General features: G+C 38.5%; 1 protein-coding gene across 4 annotated transcripts in view; it reads left to right on the top strand.

Moving 5' to 3' along the window:
• Positions 1-24,895, top strand: part of pde4ba (phosphodiesterase 4B, cAMP-specific a) — a 416,670-nt gene that overhangs the window by 269,754 nt on the left and 122,021 nt on the right. For 3 of the 4 annotated variants that reach the window (XM_052011515.1, XM_052011516.1, XM_052011514.1), the window contains 3 exons: positions 15,846-16,040; positions 20,110-20,143; positions 21,208-21,278. In XM_052011515.1, the coding sequence (XP_051867475.1) occupies positions 15,846-16,040; positions 20,110-20,143; positions 21,208-21,278 (300 nt within the window). Of the gene's footprint in view, positions 1-119; positions 254-15,845; positions 16,041-20,109; positions 20,144-21,207; positions 21,279-24,895 lie in introns of those variants that run through there. The other variant, XM_052011517.1, reaches the window with a different exon arrangement.

The raw sequence follows: 24,895 nt of genomic DNA, 5'->3' as shown, positions 1-24,895 counted from the left end.
TAGGAAATCCACTTCAGGATTCTGTACATGCAGATTACTTTTCAGTTCACAGTAACAGGATTGCTAAGAAACTTTTTGTGCATATGTATTCCAGTATAGTCAGATTACAGGACTGAAATGTCAGACAAATACCACTAGCTGCAATGATTCTTCGTTCTACTTTGTGGGACTTTCCTGCAAAACATCCCAATAAAGTACATTTCTCCTTCAGCGAGGAAGATATTAAACGAGCTCGACTGTCTGCTAAAATCAGGTTTGTAAACTGTTCTTTTCTTTCTGTACAAAAGTGTTTCATGCTTTAAACAGCTGTTAAATTCAGAAAATTGATTCAACATTTCATGAATATATTTGTTTTTAATATAATTTACTCACACTGCAAACATTTGCTTAAGCTTTATTTATTCTAAAGAGTAAGGCTTTGGATAAGTTTGTTCATTTTTTTAATATCATAACAAATACTGAAATTCAAGTCTCACCTGAGTACCACTTTCTTGGCTCTGAAACATAATTGCTTACATTAAGTCCATGAGGAGAAAGTTTGAGTTAAACTTGTGACAAATGAAATATTAGCAAAAATATATTAACAAAATTGTAATGCAGTCTTAATCTGTGTGTGGGCACTTCTACTACATTTGTAGTGAGGATAAATTGTACAAGTCCTCCCCAGTTTATGATTGCCTGACTTAAAATGCAGCCTGTACCTACAAACAAGCATTTGGGAGAGCGGTGGTGGGGCTGCAGGCATCTTCTGCCGTGTGGGAACTCGGTTCATGGCCGCATTTCTGACGTGAACTGTTTGGGTTACAAACACTTCACAGGACAGAACCCTAGTGTAACCTGAGGAGGACCTGTGCAGGTTTTGCATTCATTAATATCACACAGGCTTAGTGTAGTTTAAAAACTGTGATTTAGACCCGTGGGCACATAAAATTAAATCATAGTTACTTTTAATTTTGTGTTTTCTCATGATTACTTTAACCATTGTTCCTGTGCTAATTTTGATGCATTAGTTGTTTTTCTATTGCCCTCCCTCGACCTCATTCCAAGTGGCAATGTTCATAAGATGACTTTACAAGTATGTTTACAATTAAAGGACTGCCTTGGCAGTATGACGCCAACTTCAACATTTAGAGGATTACAGCAGTTGAAATTTTGTGCCTCATACAAGTTTAAACCTCTGCCAACGTATTCTACATTTAGTGACTCAAAATGGTATTACTCCCATAACTTTTCATACTTTTAATCACTTCTATAAAAAGCTTTATTGATCCATGACTTTGTAATTGTAAAATTTATTTTTTTCTACGTGCCTTGAATGACAACAGTGGGTCGTTTCATCATGAAGCTAACACCTGATCACTTAGCATAAATAGTAGTGGATTTTAATGAAAATTGCTGGCCTTTCTCTGCCTAAGTGTCAGGAAACTCGAGACTCTCAGAGTTCCTGAAGGACGCTGGCTGGTTAGTTCCCAGCTGCACTCCACTATTGGACTTTCGTGGAGTCCAAGAACAAAGTTCCAATTTCCTGCTGGGGAACCTAGTTGCTGAAAAAGAAAACCTCAAGTGTGGTAATCTCGGGATTTAAACCCTAGGCATGCATGGGCCTAAAATTTGTGTTTTAGAAGGAGGGGTGTTATTTTGGCTTTGGTACAAGTCTTGGCAAGTAGGAAGGCATCCAGTAACAATAACATAAATCTGCTGCTAAAGATATGAGAGATAAGAGCTCAATCATACAATTGTTATGGTACAGAAAAAGGCCTTCGAATCAAAGACAGTGAAGATCAAACTAAGATAAGAAACAAGATTAACAAATGTGACACAAGTACAGTTGTAAAGCAGAAGTCAAGTCTTTTTAGAAGATAAAAAGAAAATAAAAAGAGCAATTGAAAACAAATTAATATGCCTCTAGCGCAATGTACATAACATCCAAAATAAAGAGCTGGAGGCAAAAATCTCTTGTAAGGAACCAGTGTAGTTGGAATAACTGAAACATGACCATATAAAAATGCCATGGAGTTGGAATAACTGAAACATGGGCACAAAAATAGACAACAAAATATTTTGAGTTATAAAATAATCAGAAAGGATTGGGAAGAAGTGGATGGGACAGGTGTACTGGTTAGAGATAATGTAATGGTAATTGGAAAGGCACATAATTAAGAAGTTTGAAACTGAATTCATGTACATATAGTCAAAGGTATGAAGCAATTGATCATGCATAGAAGTGGTTTTTTCAAACCACATAACAGTAGAATTGAGATAGAAAAAGAAATATATAAGTAAATAAGTGACATAATTAAGAGACATAGAATAACAATCATGGGAGATTTTACCAATATCCAAATAAATATGCAAGAAGAGGAACAAAAGTTGTACATGGTATAGAATGTTGTGAATGTGTGCAGGACTTTTTCCTTAACCAATGTAATAAAATTCCAGCAAGAGAGGGAACACTACTAGATATCGTGACACTAAATGAGACAGAATAAAGAAGGGCAATATTTATTCAATAATGGCAATAAGTCATAAGTGAGACAAAGATCATAATAATAAATTGCAAAGAGACTGATTTTCAAAGGATTGGAATGAGATAAAGGACAATAATTTGAAGAAATATATTGGCAAACAAAGAAAACTAATAGCAGTAGGAAATATTTAAGCTGTGATTAAAAGATACCAGGAGAAATAAATCCACCAAAAATGCAAGAAGGAGATAGAAATAATGACACATCACGAGCAAATAAGGTAATAAGGATGAAATTAAAACTAAAGGAAAAGGTAAAGTATACAAACCATACAGAATATATTAAATGGAAATGTGAAAGAGTTAGGAAAGAAATATAAAGAAGAAAATAAAAAGTGTGAGAAATACTCAGCAGGTCAAGCAATATCTGTGGAAAGAGAAACAATTAAAGTTTCAGGTTGATAGTTGATTTTCAGTAATAAAAAAAGACTAGGAATACAAAGATAAATTACAATGTAAAATATCAAAGAATATAAAAAAAAACAAAACATTCTCAAGCTGTATAAATAAAAGTAAAATCAGGATGTAGATGGGATTAATAATGGATATACACAATAAAATCACTAGCAATGGCAAGAACTGATTGAAATACTGGGCCAGACTGTATAAGGTAATGACAGCTATTTCACATGTAACTGTCATCTTTACCCTTTGTATGTGGGACAATTTTAGGATTTCTATCAACGTGCAAGTCCTACACTGACCAACGGCTTTTTGTTGGTGTTTCTTAGACTGAGCTGCAATTTTGAGCTTATTTGGGTTCAATGTCATGTTGTAAAGTGATAAATAAATTTAAATTTTGGATTTTAAAATCTGTTGAAATGTAAATTGCATTTTGACCTTTCTGCAAACCATCAATAATTGTACTCATAATAAATGTTGTGAAATTCCAGTTTTGATATCTATTCATACAGACCCTACAGTGAATCATGATGAAGAATGTTGAATCATGTCAAGACAAAACGATTAATTGACAAAACCTGAAGGCAGAACTTTGTCCAGTAACTAATTATAAACAAGAAACTATTAATCAAATTTTGAAATGGGTTGACTGCTCCTGCTTGAGTCAAAACATAAACAAAATAGTGTTCCACTTTCTCTGTTCCTCTTTCTAGTTGTGTTGTATCAGTGTTCACCTTCCTTGTATTTATTTTGTTTTTCTGCCCCTGTAATCTATCTTTCCACACCTCCTCTCTTTGTTCCATTATTTTCTTGCTTTGTCTCTGTACTTACAAAGTATTATCTCAGGCCCAATTTTAACCCTCTGATTTTTTTTGTCCTCCTTGAACTCAGCAGAAGTTATCAATCTTCAAGAAACTCAATAAATTGGGCATATGCATTACATCATACTGGTTTGCTGGCTGTAAGTTTGTGGGACTTGGATCAGATGCATTTGTATGCAGTAGTCATCTTCATATCATAGCATTGCCATCAGCTGCCTTGCCCCATGCCCAAAAAAATCTCTACCTTTCTTTCCTCCTTTAAGATACTCTGGAGATGATCTGCTTATGACTGGATGGGCAAGAGTGAAAACAAATGTGAGCAGGCCAGCAGTGCTAGACAACAGATAATAAGCATTGAACAAGGATAATTAATACGTTGTGTCAAATGATCAGTGAGGTTGAGAAAGTTGATGATTAAAAATACCATGGTCAGGCCCTTACCATTCTCAAGTGGTGACGAGCCATGTAATCTCACCATCACTTTGCAGAAATCTTTCCCTCTGGAATCACTTGCTCAATCAAACCCCACCTCCTATTTTCTGCCAAAGAACTTTTTTCCAGTGCTTCTAAATAAAAATTCAATTGTGACAAAATCTAATTGCAAAATCAAAAGAGCAGTTTTCAAGGCAGCAAACTCTGATATTACGCCAAACACTTGGACTATCCCCAAATGCTGCGGAAACCCAGGGTCACCTCCTTTCAAACTTTGTACATGTTGCCATGTATGCTGAGTTTTAAAAAGAAATGAGAAAAAAATAAGTAACTAGATGAAGGAAAATATAATGTCACTGATTTACTATTTTCATGGTAAAATAAAGAGAATCATGGACTTTGATCCCTAAAGTTTGGTAAAGGTCCCAGAATATAATCTAATAAAAGACTGTTCATATTGTACAATCGATGCAAATCATTGGTAACCATAAATCTGAAAATACTTGGCATATCATATGACATAAAAAAGGACGTGCTATTAAAAAGCATATCCTCCTGATCAATCTAATCATGATTTTAGGAGATCTGATAAAAGTACATAGATCTGCTGTACTGTTCTATGTATGTAAGTAATGTAGGTCCATAACAGTTCAGAGATCACAGCCAAGCATATCAAGTGCAAAAAAAGAAAAAGAAAGGCAGTCATTCATTGCTGGTTTCTTTTCAACCGGTGTCAGAAATTTCTGTTTGAACAATCTGATTATTGCTATTAAGAAGGTTTCTGACCTGACTCTTTCCTGTTGATTAACTGGGCTTTGGATCAGTAAGGACAAAAATAGGCCAAGCAGGTGCAGCCACTGGTATTTATTGACTTGATTTTTTTTAAGACTCAATATTTTATGTTGCATTTAATAGTTTGAGATCCAGCAATTTTCACTATTTAGTACTTTGCATGTTGAAGGATTCTAATTATTTATTTATTGAATGAGTGGACGTGTTGCTCATGCCAGTTCTGGTGAAGTGAAATGCAATCACTTTTTTGCAGACATTGCTGAAGCCGACTTACCCAGCAAAGGTCCTGTGAGAAACAGTGAGATGAAATGTTATTTTAATGGTGTTGGTTCAAGTACCAGTGTTGGTCTGTATGTCGAAAAGTTGCTGCCTTTATAATAAAAAATGTATATGGGATGTTTTGTATCAACTGAAATGTATAGAGCATCAGAACACAAAATGCAACAATACAGCATTCCCTCAATATTGTAGTAAAGGGCATCAATCATACCGGTGCCCAAGAAGAGCAGGGTGAGCTGCCTCAACAATTATCGCCTGGTAGCACTCACATCTACTGTAATGAAGTGCTTTGAGAGGTTGGTCATGGCTAGAATTAACTCCTGCCTGAGCAAGGACCTCGACCTGCTGCTATTTGCCTACCACCACGATAGGTCTACAGCGAACGCAATCTCACTGGCTCTCCACTTGGCTTTGGAGCACCTAGACAACAGCAAAACATATGTCAGGCTGCTGTTTATCGATTACAGCTCAGAGCTCAACACCATCATCCCCTCAGTACTGATCAACAAGCTTCAAAACCTGGGCCTCTGTGCCTCTCGCTGCAACTGGATTCTTGACTTCCTTATCAGGAGACCACAGTCAGTGAGTATCAATAGTAACATCTTCTCCTCGCTGACAATCAACACAGGTGCATATCAAGGATGCGTGCTTAGCCCACTGCTCTACTCTGTCTACACTCATGACTGTGTGGCTAGGCCCAGCTGAAATGCCATCTATAAATTTGCTGATGGCACCACTGTTGTAGGCAGAATCTCAGATGGTGATGAAGAGGCGTTCAGGAGTGAGATAAATCGGCTGGTTGAGCAACAACAACCTCGCACTCAACGTCAGCAAGACCAAGGAATTGATTGTGGACTTCAGGAAGGGGAAGTCAGGAGAACACACACTTGTCTTCATTGAGGGGTCAGTGGTGGAAAAGATGAACAGCTTCAAGTTCCTTGGTGTCAACATCTCAGGATCTATCTTGGGCCCAACGCAATCACGAAGAAGGCATGCCAGCAGCTTTACTGCATTAGTAGTTTGAAGAGATTTGGTGTGTCACCAAAGACTCTTGCAGATTTCTATAGATGTATGGTGGAGAGCATTCTAACTGGTTGCATCACTGCCTGGTATGGTGACTCCAATGTGCAGCATTGAAAGAGGTTGCAGAGGGTTGTAGACTCAGCCAGTTCCATCATGGGCACAACCCTCCCCACCATTGATGACATCTTCAAGAAGCTGTGCCTCAAGAAGGCAGCATCCATCATTAGGGACCCTCACCGCTCAGGACATGCCCTCTTCACGTTACTACCATCAGGGAGGAGGTACAAGAGCCTGAAGGCTCACACGCAACATTTCAGGAACAGCTTCTTCCTCTCTGCCATCAGGTTTCTGAATGGTCCATGAACACTAACTCGTTATTCTGCTTTTGCATTATTTATTTATTTTTGTAACTTCTCGTAACTTTTATGTCTTTATGTCTTGCATTGTACTGCTGCTGTAAAACAACAAATTTCACAACATATGTCAATGATAATAAACCTGATTCTGATTCTGTACTCTATTGCCAATTTTGATTATATAGTTAAGTTCTGAAGCAGGCTCTACATTCCTATCTTTAAATCTGTAAAACATTGGCACTCTCTTTGTTAGAATAAAATATCCTCTATCCTCTAGCCTAGTAATTTCTAGGGTAGGGACATGTTCGTCACAGCTTTGTGGGCCGAAAGGCCTGAATTGTGCTGTAATTGTTCTATGTTCTACTACTCGTATGAGACACATTTTAAATGACTAGAGGCTGCTTTAATTCAGTTCCTGCTAGATCTGTTGAAATACACTCCCTGATAAGTGTGAGGTTTAGCATATAAATATCATGCTCATCATAGAAGCAGAAGGTTTTGGGTTAACTTGGAAATGAAATGTTAAGTCCTATCAAATAATGCACTGAACCCTGTGGCTCTTTACAGTGAGGAGCAGGTGAGTTGTCCTCTTGTCCTCGCCAAGACTTGCACCTCAGCCTCCATTACTAAATACATAGAAAAAGTGTGGTCAGTTACCTTTTCAAATTTTCTGGGATTTTGCCATGCAAAAATGTTATATTGTTTTTCGTGTCTATACTCCATTGGCTATAAAGTGCTGCAAGATATCCTGAGAGAATTATATACAAATTCTTGTAATTTCCACTGAAGCTGAAAAACTGGTAAGTGTGAGAGAAAATATGTCACATTGGAATATTTGGGATCATCTTCTGAGTTTTAGTTTGCATCTGACTGCTCAGTGCCAGATGCAGAATATTGAAAGAGTTCTGTTTTCCAAAATCAGTAGGCTAGTTGGTTTATTATTATTGTTACATGTACCGAGATGCAGTGAAAGGCTTTTGTGTGCCATCCAAACAGATCATGCCATGTATAACTACATTGAGGTAGTAACAAGAAAAGCAGAATATAGTGTTGCAGTTATAGAGAGAGTGCCGTGTTAATTTAATGTGGATGAAAGCAGCTTTATGGTCTTGAACTCCCTGATGTGTTGTAATGCCTCAACTATCCAAATGTGGCTGAAGGGTTTTATGACTGACAGGTATTCCTGTGAGTGTGGTCATCTCCCATGTAATATCAATTAATTATTGAAAAAAGCTGTATGAAATATTGACTGACTCTTTTCTTACTTTGAAACAGTATACATATGTATGAATCAAGCACATATATTGAACTTTTAATCTGGTGACATTTAGAGAGATGAACGTTGAATTTATACTTTTTAAAGAACTGTGATTTTAAGCTGCTCTTCTGAGCAGGCAGATACTACATGCACTGTCAAGAATCAGCGTAGTTTTCTTTGGCCTTCTGAATTTTTCTCCTGAGTTAAACTCAGGGATTCAGTGCAAGTTTATCCTTTTGAGTGATGACCATTGGACCAGTTCCATTAGAGCGACTAGAGACTATAATCTTCCACTTGTTCCAGCAGAGAAGCTGGAGACTGTAATCTTTTGCTTGTTCTAGCAGAGATACTAGAGATTGTAATCTTCCATCAATTCCAGAAGAGAGGCCAGAAACTGCTGTTGACAAAACCTACTTTTGTGTTGTCAAGAAATTTTGAATAGTATTCCATGATTGGTCTAAATTGTATTGAAGATATGGACCTAGCTCCAATCCCATTTAACCCTTTTCAATTCCCATTAATTGTAACCTCTGGCCTTATAAATTGAATCATTGGTACAGTAGATTGCAGTCCTGCTATAGTACATGTTGTGTGCACTGCTGGGACCAGAGGCAGAATGGCAACTGAAAGGTCCGCTGACCGCTCTTGTCTGTTGCTACTGATGTACCCCTAAGAGTCACGCCCCAGAAGTGGCCAGCACGTTGAGGATTTTAGAAGGATTTGGAGAGGGAGGTGGTCAAGCAGCAGTCTGCAGATTTAATGTTGAGCCAAGAAAATTATCCAGTCTAAAAGCAAATACTGGAAATCTGAAATATTAACAGAAGATGCTGGAGATCTTCCGTAAGTCAAGCAGATTTGGTGGAGAGGGCAACAGAGTTAATCTTTTAGGTTGATGACCCTTCTCTACAACTGACTTGTTCTTCAATTCTGAAGAAGGGTCATTGCTCTGAAAATTATCCACCTGTTTATTTGGGCCAAACTTCTCATTGTCATTGAACTCTGCATTTTCTAGGCCATTCTAACTTTAAATCTTTATTGTTCATTTATATAACTAATTTGAAGTTAACCGCACAATGATTTTCATACTCCATTCTTACCCTCACATGACTTATTCACCTTGCATCATTTTCCAGCCCTCTGGCCCAACTCGTCCATGACAACCAAGGTGCCTTCCTGAGCTAGTCCCATTTGCCTGCATTTGGTCCATATTCCTCTAAACCTTTCCTATCCATGAACCTGACCAAATGCCTTTTAAACATTATAATTGGATCTGCCTCTACCACTTCCTCTAGCAGCTCGTTCCATATACCCACCAACCTCTGTGTGAAAAACTTACCGCTCAGGTCCCCTTTAATCCTCCCCCTCTCACATCAAACCTATGCCCTGTAATTTTAGACCACCCCTATCCTGGGAAGCAGACTGTGACCATGGCACCTTATCTACACTCCTCATGATTTTATAAACCTCTTTGAGTTCAACCCACATCCTCCCTCACTCCACGGAAAACAGTCCCAGCTTATTTGGTCTTTCCTCTTAACTCAAGCCCTCCAGTCCCAGCAACGTCCTTGTAATTTTTTTCTGCACACTCTGTAGCTTAATCACATCCTTCCTATAGTGTGGTGACCAGAACTGCACAGAATATTCCAGGCGCAATCTCACCAATGCCCTATGCAGATGCATCTTTTCCATGTTTGGAAATGAATTGACTTCAGAAGTATCCTTGATGTATTACGAAAATATTTTTCACTTTGGCCACGCATTACCTACATCCCTGTCTGTCTAAATGTATATAAAATCACCCAGTTTCAGCATCGTAAAATAATTTGTAGCATTGTTCCATCCAGGGAGAATCCCTGCATAATTTCTGACATCCATATCTTTTATTTCGGCTTTGTGTGAAAGGGCTTTTATTTCTAAGAAAATATTGCTTAAATTATATCCAGAAGCATCATGTCATTGTTGCAAAAATGATGCACAGCTTGCTATAAATAAAATGTTAGGCTCCCAGATGGCAGATGGAATACAGCATAGGGAAGTGTATGGTCATGCACTTTGGTAGAAGCAATAAAGGTATAGACTATTTTCTAAATGGGGAGAGAATTCAGAAATCGGAGATGCAAAAGGACTTGGGAGTCCTAGTGCAGGATTCCCTAAAGGTTAACTTGCAGCTTGAGTCAGTGGTAAGGAAAGCAAATGCAACGTTAGCATTCATTTTGAGAGGATGAGAATATAAAAGCAAGGATGTAATGCTGAGGCTTTATAAGGCATTGGTCAGACCACATTTGGAGTATTGTGAGCAGTCCTGGGTCCCATATCTAAGGAAGGATGTGCTGGCATTGGAGAGGATCCAGAGAGGTTTATGAGAATGATTCCAGGGATGAAAGGGTTAACATATGAGGAGCGTTTGATGGCTCTGGGCCCGTACTCGCTGGATATTAGAAGAATGAAGGGGATCTCATTGAAACCTACCAAATATTGAAAAGCCTGGATAGAGTGGATGTGGAGAGGATGTTTTCAGTAGTAGGAGAGTCTAGGACCGGAGGGCACAGTCTCAGAATAAAAGGATGTCCCATTAGAACTGAGATCAGGAGGAATTTCTTTAGCCAGAGGGTGGTGAATCTGTGGAGTTCATTGCCTCCGACTGCTGTGGAGGCCAAGTCATTGGGTATATTTAAAGCAGAGGTTGGTAGGTTCTTGATTCGTAAGGGTGTCAAAGGTTACAGGGAGAAGCCAGGAGAATAGGGTTGAGAGGGAAAAATAAATCAGCCATGATCGAATGGTGGAGCAGACTCGATGGTCCAAATGGCCTAATTCTGCTCCTATGTCTTATGGTCCCATATGGTTCATTTGCTTAAAATTGTGAGTTGTTGATAGCAGACCAGAACTACTGTGCTTTAACCACGGTTATATTTGTTGGACTAGTGACAAGAATATTATATTTGGCCTTAGCAAACCTTACTTATTTAGGGGGATAAATTGACTAGTTTTCCTGGTTACTAGATGACATAAGCCTTAAGTGAAATGTAAATGAAGACCCTTATGTTTTGCCTAAACTCATAAAATAAAGTGGTGACATCTGCATGACAGATAATATAGCACAGGAGTAGACCCTTCAGCCCATCACATCCATATGGAACATCATGGACTCTCCTGTACTAATCCCATTTTTTCCTCTTGCATCCCTATGAACTCTGCTCCACATAATTCTCCTGCTACCCATCTATACTAGGGGCAATTTACACTATCTAAATAACTTACCATCCAACACATTTTTTTACATGTAGGAGGAAACTAAAGCACCCAGGGGAAGCCAGTGTAGTCACCAGGAGAATGTGCAAACTCTGTACAGGTAGCGCCAGAGGGTAGGATCAAACCTTGGACTCTGGAGCTATGCAACAGCAAGACTAACTGCTGTGCCACTCTGTTTTTGAAAGTTATCACAAAATTTGTTTCCATCATCCTTGTAGATAATGCATTCCAGATCATCATAATTCATTATGCTAAAAATAATTTCATTCATCTTTCATTTCTTCTAACAACTGAAACTGTGCCCCTTTTGGAAACTGTCTAAATAATATCGGTAGCATCCATTTTTGGACATTGCATGTTCCCTAAATGATGCAAATTGGCATTCATGGTCATATTTGTGGTATAACCAAAGAGTAGGTAGATCATGATCAGTGCGTAACTGTAATTTGATGCAAATACGAATGTTTTAAGGTCCAGTACTCCAACTAACACACCCTCTTAACCTTGCATGGCTGAGTATGTTAAGCACTCAGAAATTGATGATTATCTACTTACTTACAACACAGAAACTGGTTTGTCCATCAGATCTCTGCCAACTCCCAATGGAGCAATCCCATTCCCTCCTTATTTCCCTGTATCTCTGCAAGATATTCTATCTCACATGTGTGTCAACTCCCCTTTGACTCTTTTGCCACTTACCTGCATTAGGGGGTAACTTACAGAAGTCACTTAACCTACAAGGATATGGGAGGAAACCAGAGCACCTAGCAGAAACCCATACACTCACAAGAACAGCATGTAAACTCTCCAGACAACACCCATCAGGATCAAATCCATGTCACTGAAACTATAAAGTAGCAGCACTAACTACGATGCCAATTGTAAAGAAAAGTGTAGGAAAAGCAACATAGAAATTGCTTATGAAGGGCTATGTTGGGGTAAATGTTGATATAGACTGTTTCAATGGCAAAGGAAGATTATAAGTTAATTCCAAATATCTGAAGGCAATAGCTGAAGTGGAAACTAGGAAGGGAAGTTTGATTGTCAGTAGTTTAGTGGGAATAGTGTCAAAGGAGCAGGAAGTGGGTTTCATGGCCAAAATGACCTTGGAAGGGAGATGTAGAGAGATTAAAGAGAAACTGAAGAAACATAAAGTACAGAACTTTAGATGATATTTGATCTGGTGAGAGCGGAAAAGAAGTGGATCAGCCTAGACAGCTAATTGGAAAGTCTCATCTTGATAATACTGGGCTTCTCCTACTGGTACTGAGCCTAAGCCTCAAAGGTCAGGGCAATGAGGAAAGAACCTGGACATCCTCCTTGCATTCCTGGGATATTAAGTAGTTTTGATAGTGGAGATTAAAGCATGATGCTACTTTAAATGGTCCTGCCCGATCTAACAGATGGCTAAATCATTTACCTGCTATAAACCTTCAGATCTGAGTGCTTGGAAATGAGAAACATTTAAAGCAGAAGGGCCATAGGTTATTTCACTCTGTGGCTGGTAATCATGCATAAATTACATGTTTAACTTCCATTAATCCAAATGTTTAGGTGGGATATTTTTTGTCTTGCACTGTTATGAAAATGTTTTGCAATTTTTCAACCTTCAGAACTGCAGAACATTGACTACAGTTGACTTTGTAATCAGGGAGAGTTTTTTTTGGTTGGAAACCCTGAGGTCTGGGTTTCTCTGCATGCTGTGGTATTTTAACTCCACATCATGTGATTTTTTTTTTCCCTTGGCAATCTTCCCTGGAAGTCTGTTTTTTGGAATTTTCTGAAGAGTGGTTTCACAAAGAACTGGTACAATCCATTTTGCAGCACCACTTTGATTTGTCTTTACAAGGGCCATAGACTGTCTACCTCAAATCCTTTTCCTTAAGCATATTTTAAGAAATTGAAAGGAAGTTACTCAAACAATCTGACAAAGGTTAAAAGATCAATTCAGCTGGGACAAGAAATTAATTGGCCAGTATTTGCATTCAGCAACAAGCCACTCACACGCACTGCTAATTTCTGAACTAAGTACCAACACACCCTATGTGATCCAGACAGCTGCAACTTATAAGAGAAACTGGACTGGATTCCTCATGGTGAGGCTATCTGCAGCGACAGGGTCTTCCCATTTGTACCTTTGGTATGATCATGAACCTTGTTCTCCTGTTGCCGTGACTGTGGGACTAACTTTCGGACAAGGAAACCCATGCCAATGCCCTGGCTTTGAGCACATCAGGGATAGAAATAGTTAACTGCATAATAAATTACAATTCAAATTACAATAAATTATCTACTTATTGCCAGTCATAGGGAGACTAGAAACTCTGCTCCTAGTAGTAATTTATCAGCAACTAAAGCAAGATGAACAAATCTTTGGTTCATTTACCCACCCCTGTTTGGTTCCAACTTCCCCTGAACAGAATTCTGGAACATAAAGCTGAAACCTCCACTATTCAGTAATTTTTATGAGGCTTCCTTGATATATATCATCAGCTTCCTTTTCCAAACTCTAAGTTCATTAACTTCTTTTGGCCAGAAATAAATGAGGGAATGTGTTTTTCACCTGAATTACAAACAGCGTCGTCTGCAATTTGTAGCTTTTGTGGGTTGGAGTTCTCTCAGTGCCCATGCAGGTCCATTCATCAATCTCTATCAAGCAGGCCAGCAGTCCTTCTGGTCATGGGCCTGCTGTTTGGAAATCCAACAGAATCCAAAGCCTGGGCCCAGTCCAGGGCATCATGGCAGAGAAAGGATTTTGGGGATGGGGGCTGGGATGGGTATCAGAAGAGAGCATGGGGATGAATGACACAAGCCAGTTATCAGTCCCCTTTATGTTATAAAAGATATGGAAACATTGGAGGCAGGACAAAGCTGATTCACCAGGCTGATTCCTTGGATGAGAGGATTGTCCAAACAAAGAGCGACTAAATAGTTGGGCCTGTATGCCAAGGAGTTTTGAAGAATGAGGAGTGACATTGTTCAAACATATAAGAAGCTGAGGGGGCTCGGTAGGATAGATGTTGGCGTAGTAACTCATGGGAAAGTGTCAAACAAGGGGACAGAAAACAAGACAAGGGGCTGGTCATTTAAAACTGAGGTATGTAGAAATTTCTTCTTGCGGAGTGCAGTGAATTTCTGGAATTCTCTGCCCAGATGAGTGGTGGAAGCTGGATCATTAGAAGGATTTAAAGTAGAGGTGGATAAATATTTGATGGTCCGAGGAATAGAGGGGTATGGAGAAACGGCACAGGAGTTCAGGCCAGCATAGATCAGCCATGATCATATTTATATGGTGGGACAGGCTTGAAGGGCCTGATGGCCTACTGCTGCTCCTATTTTCTTGTGGTGGCCTGAACACCAATTAGGAGAGTATGAAGGGTCAGTGCATCCTGTGAGTTGCTGGAGGTGGTAGCGTCGGTTGTTCAGATATACGATCATCATCATGGGAAGGTATCCATGAGTCGAGGGAACTGTGAGGCTGGGATTCAATCTGTGAATCGATGCTTTTCAGGCAATTAGAGCCAGAATTTGGATTTAGGGTCATGATGGCAGATCAGAGTGAGAAGTTAGTGTTTAGATGATTGGTTGATATGAACTTGGTGGGTGGAAGGGATTTGGTGGATGCAAGCTGGTGAGGGTCATGGGCCTGAGGAACTTTGGGGAAAGGAGTTGGGAAATGGCCTGAATATGCCAATGTACATGAATTGCGGTCACAACATGGGGCTGGGACCTGCTCAGCCCCTTTAAATTGCTAAGCCACGGAAGAAGTGGTCCTATGGAAAATAGGTTGAATGATAACTACCCAACAACAATAGTTTGCATGGGCAGTGCTCAGAACCGACATTGCGATGAGAATGATGTCATTACTTTCTTTCTGATCTGGCAAACAGCTGATTCACAATGGGAAGTGCTAGTTTGAATTGTCATTGTGGTGCAATACAATCCAGAAAGCATACAATTGCTCTACACTCTGGATAATATTAATTTTCATACCCACCGAGAGAATTTCTAAGCTTGGGTGCTTCTTTTCCATTTTTTGTTTCATTTGATTGGGAAATTATTTACTTTTCTAAATATATTGCTCGATTCCAAGCAGGATAGGCTTCCACTTCTTTCTTAACCTCTTGTTTTCCACAGTATTCCAATTCTTCAGGAATTATCTAATATTTAATGGGTTTCATTTTCTCTGCTTCCTTCACAATTGTATTTCTTTCTGCATACTAATTTCTTTCAGTTATTGTTCATGTTTTCATTATCCCTTTTGGTTTTTGTAAAGTCTCTCCCCAGTATATTGTTCCGCATCCTAATAAGTAAATTAAAAATTGCATTGATTTATTTACTTTTTAACATAAATTCCATGAGAGTGAATTTTATCCTGTATTTCAGAATTTTGGGTCATGATTTGTGAATTCTGAAAGGGCAAATTTCCGTAACCCAGATTGCCATTATGCAGGGGTTACCTGTCTTAGAAAACAAGAAAATCAGGAAAGGGATTTGTTGTTTGGTTGATCTCATTTTTATTCTCTGGTGTCAAGCTCAGAGCTCCATTGGCTTAGAATCAAGCGTTTACTAAGCTGCAGCTGTTAAGTGACTTTTGGTTCAAGCAAAAGAATAAAAAAAATGATCATAGTAATATAATAGATAATTTTAAAGTCTATTATAAATAAACGTGCCAATGAAGCATTTTTTGTGTGTGTGTTTTCTAATAGTTTTGACGTGGAGAATGGTCCCTCTCCAGGCCGAAGTCCATTGGATCCTCAAGCCAGTCCTGGATCAGGGCTTGTATTGCACACTAATTTTCCAAGCCATAGTCAGCGGCGGGAATCCTTTCTGTATCGCTCAGACAGTGACTATGAATTGTCACCAAAGTCTATGTCCAGGAATTCATCAATTGCAAGTGAAATGTAAGTAAGTTGTAACATCTTAGCATGTTAACACTGGACGAGTTTGAGATGTGAGACATATTTGCAAGTCAACCATATAGTAGAGACAATACATCAGCAACAGTTGCATTATCTAAAGCAGTAACTTTATGTCACCTGCTTTAATCAAAAAATTCTGATATGAATTTTCCAAGCACTTGGTTCTGTTAGACTGACTGTGAAGCATAACTTGATAACTGCAAGAAGAATTACTCTTATCCATTAGAAATCACCTAGTCTCACACCAACAAGAGTAGGTAAGAATTGTGGGATGAAACTAACTGATGAAATCTTGCCTGAATAATAATCTTTCAAAGTGAATGGAAATTTTTGTTCTAATGACAGTAAAGAACAATCTTCTCACCTGTTTTCAACCACTTCTTGAAAATCACACTTTTGAGATTTACTTGTTAAAAAAAATGCCCAACTGACAACATGGTCCACAAATCCACCTTCACCACCTGTTGCACCAGGCACATAGACACACAAATTCACAGATTTGTGGCTACTTCTGGAGTAAATGGTGCCATTTTGATATAACTCAAGAAATCATTGAAGGGCAAGGTCCATGGAACTGCAAATCTATTCTCAAACAAATTGTGAAAATGTTGGAACACATGTAATATGTGGAAGTGAACCATAGTAATATTTAAACAGAATGAGCTTCACCCGTCTATTATATGGCTGTGAAATTTCACTTGAGAAAATCTTACTGTGTAGCAGGAATTGTTAACTTCCTTACCAAGAATTTTTAAAATATTTAACCTGCCTATTCTTCAATGTTTCTGTCTGTTTGGATTGCTGCATTCATATTCTGCAATCTTTTGGCCCCCCTCACCACCCCCATTACTCTGCAGTTGTTTTTGTGTTTCATGCTTTTATATGTCTTTAAGCAGAAGAGGGTTTAAGAAAAGAACTCAGTGAGTTAAAAAGCCTCTACTGAATGATTCTTTTTATATTCATACATCATTCTGAAACCACTAACTCAGGCTGAAGTACCCTTTAAAAGACTCGAGCAGCTAATAAGTATTTTGCCTCAGCATTCATTCTTATGTGAAGCTAGAGAATGAATGTCAAGGGACTTATCAGGTGTGGGTGGCAGAATTGTCACCATTTCATTTGTTCCACTTTTGACAAATACCTAAATGACAATATATAATGGACGTGGGTTTCTGGTTAATTGGTTTATCTTTTATTTTATCAGCAGGCATTATGATCAGATCAATAAGGGTACCCCTCCTGTCTTCCTTCACCTTTTTGACATCAGCAAGTCAAAACATTCAATAATCAAACCTGAGATGAATCTAATATACAAAGGAAATGGTGACACCAGGAGGCAACTTTGAGAGTAGATTAGCAATAAATAAGCTGCAATAAAATTAATGCTTCATTTATATTTCATTGATACTGACCAGACCCCATGAGGAACTGGTAAATGATTTTCAAACCCTGGCAAACAGACTGTGTTACTTTTCCACTTGCTGGCTTTAGCACATCTCTGCTTTTCATCAAGCACTTAGCATTTATGGCAGTGAATGCATTTTAACGTGGTGAACTGGAATGATATCAGCTTAAGATGCAAACAAATTAAGTGGTTGATATTTTGAGTACACACTGCCAGTAAAGAATCATGCTCAGATGATGGATTAAGAAAAAAATTACTCAAGGCTGTTGCTCATGAACGCTTCCCGGTAACCATTATGTAAAAGTGCACCTGTTGATGATTACCAAATGCAGGACTGGGCTAGAATATGAATGTCTCTTGGCATGTGGTTTTCTGAGTATGCAGTCATTCTGCAGAGTCTCATCTTCTAGTATTGAACGAAAGAAATTGCAAATATCCTGTACCATAAGAGCAATTCCAACATATTCTTTACAAGCAGCATGTACTCAAAATGCCAACTATTTACTGTAACAAATGACTATTTGGACTAGTTAGTAGCTGCTAATATCCATGGAACCTGACCCCAGGGTGAGATAGTCCCTTAAGGAAACTTAAGGAATTAAAGCTAATTGTGATTTCTCCATCACCATCTGACTTCATCACAAATTGAAGATTGAACTCAGGCCTCTAGGCTTTGCACAATATATTGCACTGATCAACCAAGTTACCTGAAAAGCAGTTGTGCATGTCAGTGGTGCAAAGTTTACAGCTTGATTTTCAAGTAAACAGATGTTACTCACCAATGAATTCCAAGATTGCCCAGTACCACTTAACAACCTCTAAGTCGGATGTCCAGTCACTGCAATTCCAGCCAAAACATACAAAAGGCATCCCCAGAAATGACATTTGGGCACAACATAGCAAGACTATGATATGACATGGGAAACCAGTGGGAAAAACACATGATCATGCAGTATAACATTTGTCAGTGTTCCAGATGCACTTTGGTCAACATAAGGGTAGCTTTAAAACAATATCAATAACATTTATGTAGAGTAGTGACTCTGATGAGAGAAAAATCTGTTCTAATTTTATTTACTGCCATGGTTATTTCCACTGCTGCCAGTAAGTTCCACATCAGAAAAATTGAATGTCTCCTTGAATCTATTTTGTGCCCGAAATACAAATAGTATCAGCAATGAAGAAGAGCTGGAAGCAAGGTTCAGCTGGATCAACAAAGAATTCTTCTTTTCTTTCATGAATTCCAAGATTGCCCAGTACCACTTAACAACCTCTAAGCTGGACGTCCAGTCACTGCAATTCCAGCCAAAACATACAAAAGGCATCTCCAGAAATGACATTTGAGCACAACATAGCAAGACTATGATATGGCACAGGAAACCAGTGGGAAAAACACATGATCATGCAGTATAACATTTGTTAGTGTTCCAGATGCACTTTGGTCAACATGAGGGTAGCTTTAAAACAATATAATTAACATTTATATAGAGTAGTGACTTTGGTGAGAGAAAATTTTCCAAAACATATTACACAGTCACCATTATGCCAAAGAAGGATGTATAAAAAGGAGAATTTGCTTACAGATTTGGATTTTAAAGAAGGTCTTGGAGGAATGGAGGAATGTAGTAAAGAAGTACCTGAATCTTGGAGTTGAAGGCCTAGCCTCCCATATTCAATAAAAAACAGTAAATCAATGCAAATCAAAGTAAATCAAAAGGAATCACAGTAAGTCAAAGGGAATGGGAGTTTATAAGGAGTATTTGGAATGGAGCCAAGGTTAGGTTATAAGGAACACTGGAAACTGGGCCCCAGTGAGTTTATGAGGAGCACGGGAACAGGACCGAGACGAGTTTAAAGGGAGCATGGGAAACAGAACCAGGTGAGCCAGATGCCAGACCATCGGGATTTCTGAACAATTAAATAGTGGCTTATCAGAGTTTCAGTGCACCTTGCAGATTTATTGTACACCACCGAGAGACATTAAAAAATATAAACAACATCTTAAGTATTAATTTACTAATTCATGAACAAAATAGGAGAACACCCCACACTCAACTATTAAAATATGTAGTTAGCTCAGACTGAATCTTGAGGGTTTTATGTCATTTATTCTACCAGTAAATATTTTTCTTTTGTTTTCATGTTTTCTCATAACATGGTCACCATTTGAGCCTATGCCTGTGATGATTTTTTCTGTTCTTATTCAAATTTGCCTTCTCCCAGTTTGCAATTTTCTTCTACTAACAACAATGCTCTGGGTTTAACTGTTTAATATCTTATGCCTTTGTCAGATCCTGTTTATATCCATCTCACAGCTTAACCCTAGCCACATGTCTGCACTGCCTCTGTGAACATCCCTGTGATGCCTTTGTATCCAAAACTCAAGGCAACCTTCATGAAGTCTATGACAGCAGCGTATACAGCAAGAAGTGGTGGTGTCATTCTCATTATGATGCACAGTGATTTGTACTTCGTAACCTAATTTATTAAACTTCATTCTTAGCATTCTAATCATTGTGAAAAATAATTTCAATTAGGAGGAATTCCCAATGAATTGTTATTACATTATGAATTAGTGCTGAATTCTAATTGTAAAATATTACCACAATTCAATTGACTGACCTTTATTTCATTTTATCCTTTCAGACATGATGACTTGATAGTTACACCATTTGCACAGGTATATTAAATTACATTTTCTCTTCACTATTTTGTTAGAGTTTTCCTCCCCCTCTCCTTTTGCCTCTTATATTCTTCCCTGCTTGTTTTTCCTAATTCCCTGGTGTGCTTGTTTTGTCCAGCAATGCATGAAAGCAGACAGCCTGTTCTCAGAACTATGAAACTATGAGAGTCACTCTGAAAATTGGCATCAAGGGTTTTATGAGAATGGTCCACTGGGACAGCTGTACTTGGATATTTTCCTTTGCTTTCAACAAGAAGAGATTCCATTAATCCAGTCATACTTATAGAGCTGCTAAAAATTGTCTTGTATTTTACTCCTGGGGAAAAAAAAATTAGTCCCAATCGGGCATGAATCTACAAATGCCTGTTACCTTGTAATACCCCTCCTAAACAGTGTAGAGGCTTTTCTGCTGAAGTTAATGCCAATTCTACTAGCAAACTTAAATGGAACTTGTTCAGACCTCCTGCAAGAGCTACTCTACCATCTCCCTCCTCAGATTTCCAGCATATTTTTGTGGAATTACTTCCAAGGAATACCATGTCTGTTCAATAAGAGTAGGCATATTATAATTATAAATATTCTGCCACAAATGTGTCAACTAGTGTGAAATCCCATCCTGTAACTCAATGGGCATCTGACATCATAACTAATCTCAATCTTCAACCCATTGCTTACTTGGGCACTTTCCAGCAAGAATCACACACAGGCAGACTTCAGCAAGGACTGCTGGAAGACAATTTGTCGACAACTCAATATTTTCCAGTAAGAGAGGCTGGATAGCAATTTCTCTTTCTGAAGCTTTTTCTTCTCATAGCCCTAGTGACAATGGAATGAAATTGGTGAACTCCAAAAGTTTCAGTTCAAATTTATCCCAGTGAATTTGATTGCAACATTTTGCCTGAAGCCTCACTCAAATCAGCTATTTTAGAAATGAATGGGAATTGAATCTGGCATTTACTTCACCTTTTGACTAAGTTTCAAATTAGGCAATTATCTGTAAACAGATTATCTGAAGGCCATTAAAAATCTTTAAGTGAACAAACCGCTTTTACTTTTTTAAGGTACTGGCCAGCTTGCGGAGTGTGAGGAGCAATTTCTCGATACTAACAAATGTTCATGGAGCCCCAAGCAAGTAAGTCCATCAGCGAAAGTTAAATAACACGGGGAATTCTAATCTGCAAGAACGTGTGGGTTGGGTGCAGGTGGCATGATGAAAGTGTATGACTAAAGCACAATCTGCTGCAATGCACCTGTTTCTGAATATGATGAAGATGCAGGTAGATCCAGTGAGTCACTCACTTGTGAACCCAGGCTGCTCATGGTGCTCAAGTAATATTAAGAGCTGAGGTTTAATAATTGTAAATGCAAATACTGCAGAACCTGGAAATCTGAAATAAAAGTAGAAAAGTAATAATATTATACCTGTAATACTCAGCAGATCAAGCAGTATCTCGTCTTTGACCTGAAATGTTAACTTCATTTCTTTCTCCGCCAGATACTGCTTGACTTGCAGAATGTTTCCAGCATTTTCTTTATTTTAATTTAGTAATTGTTTGCAGATTATATTTTATTGGTGCAAAGTTTGGCTTGGGGTGGGGTCGGGGAGGAAGAGGGAGGGAGTTAGGATAATTTTCAAACAGATTTCAAAGCATCAGAATCAAGAACTCAATGATTGGATGCAAACAGATTGTTTGCCATAATTATCATCCTTGAGAAAGGTTAATGAAGCTTTTCAAAAGTTCTTATTGCCACACTGCAAGACCATTTAATTGCACCAATGAAAACATATCTGTATCCAATTACTAAATCTTGGCCCTGGCTTTCACATGAGCGTCACAGATGTCTGAGAGCTCAGAAGACTAACCAGGAAGTGAAGACAAGTTTGAGCAATGACATTGCAGCTGCTATCTTAATTCACTTTGGCCATTGTTTGACAGAGAGTTCTTGTGTGGCCAGAGCATTTCTTTATCCTTTAGAGACATTACACATGGTGAGCTTAGGATTGAAATTTTTTTGAGGACACGTCACAAGGCACAGGCTGTTACCATCCATGGCAGAAATCAAGCAATGCGGTAGAATCAAAACTTTCTTGAGAGGGAGGTGCACAGAAGAAAGGTTGCGGGAAGCACCAACGATGTCATGGGATTTAATGGCAGAGATGCAGTCCTTCTGCAACCTGACACTGTCATAGCAAACATCTGCAGTCTCCCATGAGAAGACCTACTCCCAGTTGCACATGATAGACGTACATTTTCCTCTGGTTGCGATAGTGACCATGCCCATCTCATCTTTAAAGCCTTGCAGGTATGGCCAGTAGCATATCCAGGATTGTCCAGTCAGTTATGTTAAGCATATAAATCTATAAAGCTGTGAGTTGGTTTCCAGGACTGAAGATTATTTGCATTTTCTGTGATATCAATAGCCAAAGTGAGGTGTGAGTCAATTCTCTTCAATAAATATGCTTAACAAGGTATGTTACAAAGGGAAATCAACATTTATTTGAAATAAAATGAAGTAATGCACAGATGTGAAAAGGTAAACGTCTTCAACTGTTGTATAATGCTGTTTTTGATAGTTTTATACCAGTCTTTAGAATCTATACATACATAGTAACCTGTCACTTTTAGATATTGTTACCATAGAACTGACCTAAATGATTGCTGTATGCAAAATTAACATATCTCGACTGACCAAACCATCCAATGTTTCATTTGGCTTATCCCTTAATGCCACTGGCACCCTACAAGATTCATGTTCCACTGGCTTAGATGTTCATCAAGCCTGATTTAGTACTCTGTTCAAGTTTTTCAATTCCATCATGAAACATCTGCTTTAAACATTACTTAGTTACTGGCTTTTTCTCATTTAGCCCCATTATGACTCAAGCTCAAATGTACCTTTCTGCTCAGCAGAGGTCTTGCGGTAATGTTATTTACAAGCCAGCTTAGTTGTACTGCCAAGCCAATAGTCTTACTTCTGACTGGCAAGTTCTACCATAAGCTGCAGTCACAAGTTTTCTTGCATAAGTGAAATCAAATTACATTACATTGGGCTCCTAGACCTGTAGAAAGTGTAGCACATTACCCATCATCCAAACCATAAGTTCTGAACATATTGTTAACAGAAACTGTTCTTCCTGGTTCCTCATTAATTGTTCTGTCTCTTTATCGCTTTATGTGCAGATGTTTGTTTTCCAAAATGAGTGCTCTTTTCGCACTTCGTACACAATAGTTACAGCACATATGGAGGCCATTCAACATGTTAAACTTATGGCCGCTAAGAGCTAGTCCCGCTCCCCCACTCCTCAGCCCTGCAAGTTCTTTTCCTTCAAACAGTATTTCAGATCCCTTTTGAATGCTACCTTTGAATCTTGAATATTACACCTGGCATTATTTCCAGACCTCAGCCACTCACTGTGTAAAATCTTTCTCCTTCTAGTTCTATGTCACCTGGTTCTTAGTTCCTCCACCGATAGGAACAGTTCCTATCACTCTATCCTTCTGATCTTAAATACTATCAGATCCCCTTGCAACCTCTGTCATTCCAGGGAGAACAACACCAGCTTCTCAGTCTATCCTTATAACTAAAGTCAATTCATGGGGAGTCATTTTGGCAAAATATTTTACCAGAAGCAGGACATAATACTCTCTTGTGGAACTCATGATTCCTTCCCCATTTCAAGTGCTTGGTGTTTCTTTAGCCGTAGCTTGCGGCTTTCTTCTGTCACTCCGAGTGATTTCCTGAAGTTTATGTCCTCCACTCGCCTTCTGTCTTGTTGACTTACTAGTTACTTTATATTGACATTTGATGCTTTCTGCCATCTGACAAATCTCATCTGTTTTCTCTAAGGTCAGGTTAGTTCTTCAGGAAACCATACTCACACCTTCAAGTCTGCAAATCCAAACACAAGAGCATGCCTTGAGTATTTCTTCCAAGCAAATTCCATGAAATGCACATCCTTTGGCAAGATTTTGCAGTGCTGTTCTTTATTAACCATATGATTCGCCAGTTTCTTACCTTCTACAGTTAAATTCCCTTTGAGAGGTATAAATTTATTTTGCAGTTTATTGTATTGAGAGCATTTCTGTAACACAGGTACAGTTTTGTATTTATCTTCCTCTTCATCCTCGTCTAAATATTTGGAATAAAATGAACTTTCTTCCTCCCCACCATGGTAAGAATATATGTGTTGGTTGGGTCTTCTACTCCAATTCCATCGCCACAGCAGTATGCTGCTAAATTCTGTGGAATATCCTTCACATTTTTATGACATCTTTATTATGTATTTCATGGGCTTTTGTGATGGATGTAGGATGTCTCCTGAAGCCATCATGCACACAGTTAAATTTTTGCATTACCTTCAAACAACATGACCGTCTCCAAGATGCTCACCAGAATAATGTGAGAGTTGTTTTGAGCAGTCACATCCACCTGCTCTGCTATCAGTCAGTGGTGATTTAATATTTGCATACCATGTTTTGTTATAAAGAAATATCAATTTTTATTTTATCCTGAATTCATGTCCTATGTTATCCTTTAACCGATACAACTTTCCTTAAAAGAAAAATTATTTGGTCATCACATTGCTGTCTGTGAGAGTTTTTTGTGTAAATTAGCTGTCATGCTTTCCATATTACAGCAGAGGCTATGAGTCGAAAGTAATTAATTCACTATGAAGTACTTTGGGACATCCTGTAAGGGTGCTATGTAAAGCAAATACCTCTTTTTTTTCTTCATTTCAGCAGAGTT

The sequence above is a fragment of the Pristis pectinata genome, chromosome 3 (genome assembly GCF_009764475.1).
Source record: "Pristis pectinata isolate sPriPec2 chromosome 3, sPriPec2.1.pri, whole genome shotgun sequence".
Taxonomy (NCBI): Eukaryota; Metazoa; Chordata; class Chondrichthyes; order Rhinopristiformes; family Pristidae; genus Pristis; species Pristis pectinata.
The sequence above is the reverse complement of the archived record's forward strand: the minus strand, read 5'-3'. Positions and strand labels throughout refer to the sequence as shown.